The sequence below is a fragment of the Notamacropus eugenii genome, chromosome 1 (genome assembly GCF_028372415.1).
Source record: "Notamacropus eugenii isolate mMacEug1 chromosome 1, mMacEug1.pri_v2, whole genome shotgun sequence".
NCBI classification, from domain to species: Eukaryota; Metazoa; Chordata; class Mammalia; order Diprotodontia; family Macropodidae; genus Notamacropus; species Notamacropus eugenii.
The window spans coordinates 611,989,363-611,999,655 of record NC_092872.1 but is presented as its reverse complement, the minus strand read 5'-3'; the positions used below and the strand labels follow the sequence as shown (position 1 = coordinate 611,999,655).

General features: G+C 46.7%; 1 protein-coding gene across 1 annotated transcript; it reads left to right on the top strand.

The window, feature by feature from the left end:
* The first annotated feature begins 561 nt into the window (after nucleotides 1–561).
* Nucleotides 562–10,076, top strand: C1H8orf58 (chromosome 1 C8orf58 homolog). Its single transcript, XM_072634873.1, has 7 exons — nucleotides 562–859; nucleotides 5,350–5,837; nucleotides 6,294–6,440; nucleotides 7,073–7,175; nucleotides 7,358–7,470; nucleotides 7,724–7,830; nucleotides 9,274–10,076. The coding sequence occupies exons 1-7, from the start codon at nucleotides 652–654 to the stop codon at nucleotides 9,383–9,385; spliced, it is 1,278 nt and encodes a 425-aa protein (XP_072490974.1). The 5' UTR covers nucleotides 562–651; the 3' UTR covers nucleotides 9,386–10,076.
* The last annotated feature ends 217 nt before the right edge of the window (nucleotides 10,077–10,293 follow it).

Here is a 10,293-nt window from a genome sequence, read left to right as displayed (position 1 = left end):
TTCTGGACCTGGAGGTAAATATGTATTGCTACATGTACTCTACCTTCCTGGAGGTCACAACTTTTCCTATAGAACCACAAGAAACCCTAGACATCCTTCTCATTACGTTGATCACATCTCTTCCCTCAGTTAGATTTAACTTGGAACTGTGGAATCTAGAGGTGGTCAGAACTGCCCAGCACTCCTGTTTTACAACTGAGGCCAAGGGAGAAGATAGTGGATAGGAGAGCCGTGATTGGTAAGCTCCCCACCCCTCACCTCGGGTCTGGTTTTCTGGGTTCCAATTTCAGTTCAGCTTTCATCTCTGTAAAGGGCTCTGCTTTCTGGCTAGCTGAGGGAGGGGGAAACCAAACTGTCTTATCACCCTTATCTCCTTTCTCAGTCAGGATTAGGCAAGGGGGCTGGAGGGGAGAACAGGAGGGTTTAATCCAGCGCCCACCTGCCTCTCTCCCCTCTTCTGGTTCATTCATCCACAGGCACTCCCCCCTTCCCCCAGCTGCCTCGGGCTCACATTTCCCCCACCTGTCCCCAGTCCTCTCCTTAAGCCAAAGCGGGACCTCAGCAGTCCCACTGCAGTTGAGAGCATTCGCTTCCCCCTCCTTCCCCCAATCCTGGCCTCCTCCTTCTCCTTCCCACCTTCTCCCCGCTTTCATGCCCTCCCCTCCCCCCAGACCTCCTAGATTAGGAGAGTCCCAGAGCCGCGCCCTGTCCGGGCTGCGGGGCTGGGAGGGGAGAGGGGGCTCCGGGCCGGTGGGCACTCTGTCCTCCTCCGGGGTTGCAGCTGCTCCTTCCGATGCTCGGAGCCGGGCCACGCTGGGGAGACGGCGGGTCTTCACCCTACAGCCGTTTGGCCGCCAGGGTGAGTTACCAAGCTGCCCCTGCCCCAGCCCCGGGGTTGGGATCCTCTCCTAGAGGTCTGCGCGCCGGACAGCTCGTGCCAAGTTCCTGGTGCCGGGGCGGTCCCCTCACCTCCCGATTTAACGTCTGGTGATTCCATCTGTCCGGCTCCTGTCCTCCCTTCGGACCGAGCTTTCTCTCCGAGCACGTCCGGGATCCTGTCCTCTTCCCACGGACGCTGGTGAGGCGCTTCCCTCCTCCGCCCAGGTCGCATTCCGGAGGAACCCTGTGCCACGCCCCAGAAGCCCCAGGCTTGGGACTCCCACTGCGTGCGGACCCAGGTTTCAGACTGAACCTACCTGCACTTGTGGAGCTAGCCTCCGCTCTCTTTTCTTTACCTCCCATCCTGCTGTAAGTTTAAATTCTGCTTACCTGCCCAAGCCCACCTTTCCGAACTGATTTCCTTTCCCTGACCCCACCTTAACTTTGTGTGAATTCGAAAAATAAACCGCTCTGCCCGCTTCGGACCAAGACCCACCCACCCTCTTCTCCCCTAGGAAGGCCTCGTTTGCTATGCGGGGCTAAGAATTTATCCTTGCTGACAGATCTGCTGTACTCCAGGCTCCGCTCCCGCCCGGCGCCCGCCCTTGACCTTGGCACCTTGTGGGCTGAGTGGGAGCTCCGGGGTTTTTCTCTTGGCTTAGTAGCTCTCGTTCACAATAGCGCTGCGCTGTTTGCGAGAGCTCGCGCTCTGCTCTCCTGCCACCCCCTCACAGCGTGGGGCCGAAAGCATCTTTTGCAGCGAATCTTTTCCCCATCCTGGCAGCCCAGACCTTCCAACCTGGGTGAGCAAACCCTCTGCTCTTCCCTCCCCGCCCCCAAACCCACCGAGCTTTCCGAAGCCGTCAGGGAAAAAAGGAAATAATAATCGCGTATTTTAGAAGTGATGGAAAGGGCTTCAACGATAATTGCAAGGACAGCATACACACTGGGGATTGAGAATGGGGGGGGGGGGGAAGGAGGGGAAAGGGAAGGGCCAATGAGTCGTGCTTTGGTCTTACCCAGAGGTAATGCTTGTAATGGGATTTTGTTTATAGTTATGTTTCTGGAATGCATAAGTTTATTGCAAACATCTCCTGGTGTCCGGTGTGGGGCAGTGGAGGTAGTGCTGGATTTAGGCACAGGACCTGGGTCAAACCGAAGCCCCATCACTTTCTACTCATGTGACCTTGGGCAAATCACTCAGGAACTGTAAGCCTCAGTTTTCTCATCTGTGAAATGAGGGGGATTCACTCAGTGACCTTTAAGGTCCACTCCAAATCTGTGATGATACAATAGATATATAATATATATTATATGTATGTATAGCATATATCATACTATAATGAATAATCCTGTGACCACTAGGCATCACAGACTCTTCGTGACCCCATTAAGGGATTTCTTGGCAAAAAAAAAAAAAAAGATATTGGAGTGGTTTGGCATTTCCTTCTCCAACTCTTATAAATGCTATTTAGTATTATTATTATTATATTCTGATATCTGATCTAGGTGTGGGGGTGCCTAGGAACCCTGTCATCTAGGATCAGACAAATTAATTGTTGATCATCAAGTGATGAGTTCGTTGGCCCCAGCAACTCATGAAGACAGCCTTACATATAAAGGGGTTTCAATTTGTGGTAAAATACATCTTTGGAGTATGGATTAATTTACTCCAGGGTCACACAGCTAATAAATGTGAGAGGTTAAATTTGAACTCAGGTCCTCCTGGCTCCAGGGCTCATACTTTATCCACTGTACCACCTAGCTGCCTGGGGCATACCCTTAATTTATAGAGAGACAGCATAGCATGGTGAAATGGATACAAAGCCAGCTTAGGAGTTGGAAGTCTCAGACTTAAGTTCTGCCATGAACACATAGGTAATAACTGACTTCTCAGATTCCCCAGGCAGTTCTCTATGGCTATCAGGGCTAGATTTGGACAAAAAAAAATTTTTTTTTTTAAAGAGAATAGGCATCATCTCAGTAGTGTCTGACTGAAAGTAGTGACAGTCTTCTCATTAGTTAGGATGATTTTTTTTTTTCTGGCAGTATAGGTAGTCAAAGGATACTTTGTTCTACAAAATGGTCCAGAGACAGAAATTTGAGAACCAGTGCCTTAGACTTTGTCAGCTCTCTGTAAAGGAACTCAAGTGAGATCTGGAATCCTAAAATCAGCACTCATGGATCTGAGGGTAAGACTGGCTGGTCTCTTTCTCCTCAGATCTGTGCAGGGTTGGTGAGAATCTGGTGGAAGGGCTTTCTAGCTGATTGGGATAGAGCTATCCAAGTTCATGAAATCTATTCTCAGACCTCCTTGGGGATCTGTGGGACCCAGGTTAAGAACCTGTGATTTAAAGCTCTGGCTAAAAAGGCCAGTAGAGTTTCTCCTTCTGCTAGGGGAAACCCTGGACTCTACACTCTCTCTTTCTCCCCCTTTCATCCCTGTGGATAAAAACACATTAGCTACAATCCTGATCTACTCAGCTACTAGCATCTCCTTCCCCCAAACTGGGGCATCTAGATGTCAGTGAATAAAACATAGGACCTGGAGGCAGGAAGACGAGTTCAAATCTGGCCTCAGACACTTACTAGCTATGTGACCCTGGACAAGTCACTTAACTCTGTTGGCCTCAGTTCTCTCATCTGTAAAATGAGCTGAAGAAGGACATGGCAAACCACTCCAGTATCTTTGCCAAGAAAACCCCAAATGGGGTCATGAAGAGTCAGAAATGAATGAACAACAACCCCAAATGACCTATTTAGAATTTAGTTTGCATATATTCACACATAAATGTTGGTACCTCCAATAGAATATAAGCTTATTGAGGGCAGAGACTGTTTCATTTTTTGTCTTTGCATCCCCAGAAGTTAGCACAGTGACCTGCAGATAGTAAGTCCTTAAAGAGTGTTTGTTGATTGATGTAATCCAGTCTGATCCAGCAAGCATTTATTAAGGACAGAATATAAACAAAGCACCATGATTAGGAGCTGGGGATATAAAATCAAAACAAAAAACAGATTCTGTCCTCAGGAAGCTTCCATTCCATTGGGGACAACAATGTGTGAGGTAGGGGTGTGTGTGTGTGTGTGTGTGTGTGTGTGTGTGTGTGTGTGTGTGTGTGTGTGTGTGTGTGTGAGAGAGAGAGAGAGAGAGAGGAAGAGAGAGAGTGGGAAGAGAAATTAGAACTAGAAACAATGAAAAGAAAGGTAGTACCCCAGATTCTGGGAACAGAACTCAGTATTTGGCAAAAACTGCTGGGAAAACTGGAAAATAGTATGGCAGAAACTGGACATAGACCAACATCTGACACTGTATACCAAAATAAAGTCCAAATAGGTGCATGATTTAGATATAAAGACTGATACTATAAACAAATTAGGGGAGCAAGGCTTATCTGTCAGATTTATGGAGAATGGACACATTTATGACCAAATAGGAGATAGAGAACATTATGAAATGCAAAATGGATCATTTTGATTATGTTAAATTGAAATTGAAATTGAAATTGAAAGATTTTTTCACAAACAAACCCAATGCAGCCAAGATTAGGAGGGAAGCAGAAAGCTGGGAAAGCATTTTTACAATGAGTGTCTCTGATAAAGGCCTCATTTCTAAAATATATAGAGAACTGAGTCAAATTTACAAGAATCCAATCATTCCCCAGTTGACAAATGGTCAAAGGATATGAACAGGCAGTTTTCAGAGGAAGAAATTAAAGCTATCTCTAGTCATATGAAAAAATGCTCTAAATCACTATTGATTTTGATGCAAATCAAAACAATTCTGAGGTACCACATTACACCTATCAGATTGCTAGCGTAACAAAACAGGAAAATGATAAATGTTGGAGAAGATATAGGAAAGTAGGAATACTAATGCGTTGTTGGTGGAGTTGTGGAACTATGCCCAAAGGGCTATAAAAATGTGCATACCCTTTGACCCAGCAGATTATTTTTGTTTTGTTTTGGGTTCTTTTTCTTTCTCATGGTTCCTCCCATTGGTTCTAATTCTTCTATGCAATGTAACCAATGTGAAAATATGTTTTAGTAGGAATGTATGTGTAAAACCTATATCAGATTGCATGGCATCTTGCGGGGAGGGGAAGGGAAAAAAATTTAAAACTTATGGAAGAGAAGACTAAAAATAAACAAATTAATTTTTAAAAAATTGAAAACAAAAGAAAGGAATGGTAGTGAGTTCCTCATTACTGGCAGTTTCTGGTTGAGGCTGGTCAGTCACCTGTTGGAGATGTTCTAGAGGTGCTTCATATTCACATATCATTTTGACTTCGTGACCTCTTCCAGGTCTGAGGCGCAGTGATCTCACCTGACTTCTTTGTAGAATCACCATGAGCAGTTCCTCCCTCACCCACTCCTCTAGGGACACGCCTTCCCCTGGGAATGCTGTTTGGTCCAGGAATCTCGGGGGTGGGAGCACGTATGGTCCCTGATGCTGTCTTTCCTTGGCAGATGGTGGTTGTGAGAAGCTTCTAGGTGGCTGTGTGGTGCTTGGTGCTAAGAGTATCTATCTTCAAGTTCATGACATGCCTGGGGTACCCTCCACTGAGCCCCAGGATGGTGACTGCATGGTGAGAGGCTCCAGAGAACAGGCTTCAAGGGACTCTGGGGTAGAAATGGGGGGAGGGGAAAGTCCTCCTACTACCCACCCTGGCTTCGCTCTGAATTCTTCAAACTTGGAGCTGGGTGAGATGCCCAAGCTGGCCCCTGTCACCAAGGAATCCCCTGCAGACTTAGACCGGGTCCTGGCCAGCCAGAAACTACAGCAGGTGGTGGCAAGGTCCTGCTGGCCTCGATCTTCATCTACCACAGTACCCAAGTGTTGGCAGCAGAGTGAGCAGCAGAGTGAGCAGGAACTGGAGGTTTCCCCAGAAATAACTGGAGATCACAGTGCCACCGTGGCAGGGGTTGGCTTGCAGCCCAGCCCAGCAGAATCTCTGGTGAGTGCTGGTCATCAGACCAGAAGAGGGAGGTCCCAGGGGAGTTGCCAACTGAGGGGGGTTTGGGGGAGATCCCCTTTCCCTATAGCCCTCTTGATTCCCACCTCCTTCTCCCTGCAACTTTCTTGGGGTGGAGTTTGCTTGCAGGCATTTCCTGATCCTAATTGGTAGGTATTGGCATAGCTTCATGACTCGACAGGTAGCTGGGGTTGTTTGCAATCTCCCCAAAGAGTGGGTGGGAAGGGGTACAGGTTCATCCTGATATTGGCCCAGGCTGGGTGAGGGGGTTGGGGATGGAGAATGCTAGAATGCTGTTTGGCAGGGATCTTTTAACCTAGGCTTGGCTCCCCACACTCTCATTCTTCCTTCCTTTCCCTAAAACTGGGACTTTCTAACTCCTGGGGGCCCAAGAAGAAGAAAGCTGATCTAATCACCACACCCTGCTATGTCCTACAGGTAGTGGGCTCTGAGTCTGATGCCTGGGCTTGCCTCCCAGGGCAGGGGCTTCGATACTTGGAACACCTGTGTTTGATGCTGGAGCGAATGGCCATGCTCCAACAGCTTCATCTGCAGCTCCAAGAGCAGTATCAGCAGATGCCAACTGTGAGTGAGGAACAAGGAAAACAGGGACAGGGGTGGGGGGAGCCTGGAGTGGCAGGGAATGTCAGGGAGGGAGGTGGAGGGGCATGTTGGGGGTGTTCTGGGTAGGAAAGAGAAGTAGGTTCAGAGTCAGGGGAGTCCTGGGTTTGAATCCTGCTCCTACTACTCATGGGAAAGTTGCTTAGTTTTATTGAACCTCTGTTAACTTTCCTGTAAAATGGGCATAATCATACTACTTGAACTTACCTAATAGGGTTGCTAAGAGGGTCAGATGAGTTAATGTGTATACAAACCATCAAGTGCTGTATAAATGCCTGTGTCTGTGTTTGTCCTTTGTTTTCAAAAAAGACCATGCCATCAGAGAAATGATGACATGACTTACACTTGACTTTGTTTTGAGTGAGGGAGGGCTGTGCAGGTCACCAGCCTCATTTTCTCCTCCTGAGCTATCTGGGTCCAGTGACCAGATATTCATCAAGATGACTGGAGATGGCCCAGGATGCAGTGGGAAACCTTGGCCTGTATAAATGCCAGTGATTAATTGGATGGGCAGGCAGGGATTTGTCTGGCCCTGAAATGTTGGATTAGGTCCCCTCATTGATGAGGTCACAGATCTCTGTCTCTCTCTGATGCAGGGCATGGAAGAGACAAATGAGAACTCAGTTCTTGCTCCTTTTCACCCTCAATCTTCTTCCATGTTGTGCCCTCAGGAATTTCAGAGTCCAATGGAGAAGACAAGTAAGTGGCAATTTGCTGAACATTTTTTCCTTCCTGGTCCCTTGAAACTTCATTTGCCATTCCTCTGCTTCATGGCAGGTCTTTTTGGCCTCATATATCCATAGTCCTACCCTCAGGTGCCTTGATTAATCCAGTGGCTTCCTCTTCCCTGCCCAGGTTAACCCAAGCCCTTTTCTTCACAGTGGAAGAGTTAGCTCTGCATCGACGAGCAGAGGTGCACAGTGTGAGCACACCAAACTTGCTAGAAGCACCAGCGGAGGATGCCCACACAATTCCATCCTGCCGAGGCCATAGGGTAGGTGCTCCATATTATCAGGAGCAAGCCAGTGGGAACTGGAGGGCCTGGGGGCAGGAAGATCAATATGAAGAACCCCTTGTAATAGGAGTATCAGAAATCACAGGTCCCATTGGGCAAAGAACTTGTGAGGAGACAGAATGTTGGTAAGGTTCTAGACTTGGGGAGAGTGGGTCCTCATTGGGCAAGGTGAAGGTCATCTTTACCACAGTGGTTGAGTGAGTCTTCATGACTCATCTTTTCTCCTATGTAGAATACTCTCTCCCATTGGAACAAAGTCAAAGCTTTGCTCAACAGGATCCGATGGAAGAGCCCTCATGGCTTGGAATCTTCTCTTGCTCAAGACCCCTCTGGCCCTAGGTAAGTCTTAAAATGGGAACAGGGATCAGTTGGACTATGGAGATCAACTGGGGTTAGAAAGGAGAGTGGAAAGGGAAGAGACTTAGAGAAACGAGGGTATCTACAGCCAATTGCTACTCTTTCCAGAACTAGAAGGGACAATGCTAGAAGGGCCTTACAAATTGCTGAGGTAGCCCAGCCCAGTGACCTGAGCACTGGTCTCGGAGTTATGATGACCTGGGTTTGAATCCTGGCTCACATACCTAACTAGCTATGTGACTCTGGACTACTCTTAGTTTTCTCATGTATAAAATGAGTATAATAATAGGCCCCTTACTGAAGATCAAATGTGAGTCCAGCTTACAGATGAAGAAACAGTCAGGGAATGTTGATGACAATGAGAATGATGATTTGTGGTGGTTGTTCAGTGATTTCAGTTGTGTTTGACTCTCTGTGACCCCATTTTCTTCTCCATCTCATTTTACAGAGGAGAAAACTGAGGCAAACAGGGTGACACTCTATCCACTGTGCCACCTAGCTGCCTTATGATGATGACAGTCTGACTATTAAACATAAAGAATGATAGTAGGATATCAGCTTATCTAAGGATAAGGATAAGAATAGTCTAAGGACTGTCTCAACTCTGTTGAATGTAAGATGAGAAGAGAGAATAATAATGATGGGGCAGGGAGGTGATGCAGTGGTTAGAGCTCTGGGCCTGGAATCTAGAAGACCCGAGTTCAAATCCAGCCTCAGACACTTACCAGTTGTGTAATCTTGGGCAAGTCACTTGACCTCTGTTTGCCTCATCTGTAAAATGGAGATTATCATAGCACCTACCTTCCAGGGTTGCTGTGTGGATCAAATGAGATAGTAATTATAAAAAGTGCTTTGCACAGTTCCTGGCACATAGTAAGCCCTGTAGAAATGTTAGCTATGATGATGATAAGAGACACAAAGGTAGCACTTTAAAGTTTATGTAGGGCTTTATGTTCGTCATTGAATTTAAGGCTCACAACAGCTTTGTAAAATGGGTTCTAAAGTGAAGTATCATAATAAGATTCCCCCTTTTACAGGTGAGGAAACTGAAACTCAGAGTATCATGGTCACATAGCTGGTTTCTGAGGAAGGTTTTGAAACAATTTCTTTCAGATCCTAAGTCCATTTCTTTTTATTTCTTTCCTGAATCCTTTAGGGCTGAATTAGGACTAGAATCTAGGTCTCTTTGCATTCACTCTAGTACTTATTCTATTATAAAATGCTGTCACTCAGAATGACCCTGGATTTAATCAGTCTGTGCCTCAGTTTCCCATTCTTGACAACAAGGATAGGGACTAGGTACAGGGGTGAGAGGAAAATGAATGTGTTACAAAGTTCCTTTTCCCCATCACTTAAGTGACATGCTGAACAAATGCTCCCTGGTGAAGGTATCACAATTGTTTTTCACCTCTCCTTTCTCTACAGGAGAGATTCAGAGGAACCAGCAGAAAGTCCCCTGCATTACCCTCAACGGAGAACCTTTATGCCAAGTTTAGTGGCAAAAAAACATCGAGCCAAGAACTTCTTAGTCTGCTGAACCATCCTACACACAAAAGTCCTTCCTTCTCTGACCCTTGTGCATCATGGGTGGGGCAGCATCCCTTGGTGCATTTACTTGGCTTAATCTGTTCCTTACCGAGACCAGTAGCTTGGAGTGGGCCCCATGGTGTGAGAGCTGGATCTCTACCCTTCAAGATCTCTGGAATATGGGACTTTTGGACACTTCAGGGAACCATGATTCATTCCATCAATCCTCCATTGATCAAAACTTATATAACTTGGCATACCCTCTTCCTTGAGTTGCTGCAGTTGAAAAATTTCATCGCCCTGTGACCACAGTGTTGATGAGTCTCTTTGACCTTGGACAACAGACACACAGTCCATCACCAGTCCTGTCTTTGAAGCCTTTCTAGCTTGGTGAGACTGACCAGATCTGGACTCCACTTCCAGTATTCAAGATTCAAGGGTTCAGGATCAAGGTCAGGATGAAGGACTGGAGGAAGACTACAGTGAAGGTGGGATTCTATGGACCAAAGTGTCTTCTGCCAAAGTGCTTATTGTCCTAGCTCTTGCCCATTGTCAGAAATCCCTAGAATTGTATTATGTGAACTAACTTATTTGTTGTGCCTTTGTGTGAAGCATGTGTGGTGTTATGACCCCACAGGCCCTGTGCGTCCTGTTGCAGATGTGTATTTATATGTCATTATATGTAGACGTGTTTATATATATGCAGGTGTCAGTGTGAACTGTCTTCCCTCAGGGGTTGGTTAGATGTTTGGTTTTTGAGGTGGGAGAAGAAAGGGAGCTTTCCTTCACCATCCTGGAGAGACCATAGCTCAGTTCAACAAACACATTTGTTAAGTACTCCCTCTATGGAACCCTTGGTCCTTGCCCATCCCATTCAGGCGGTCATCTTCATGCAGCACAGCACCTCCGGGGTGGGAA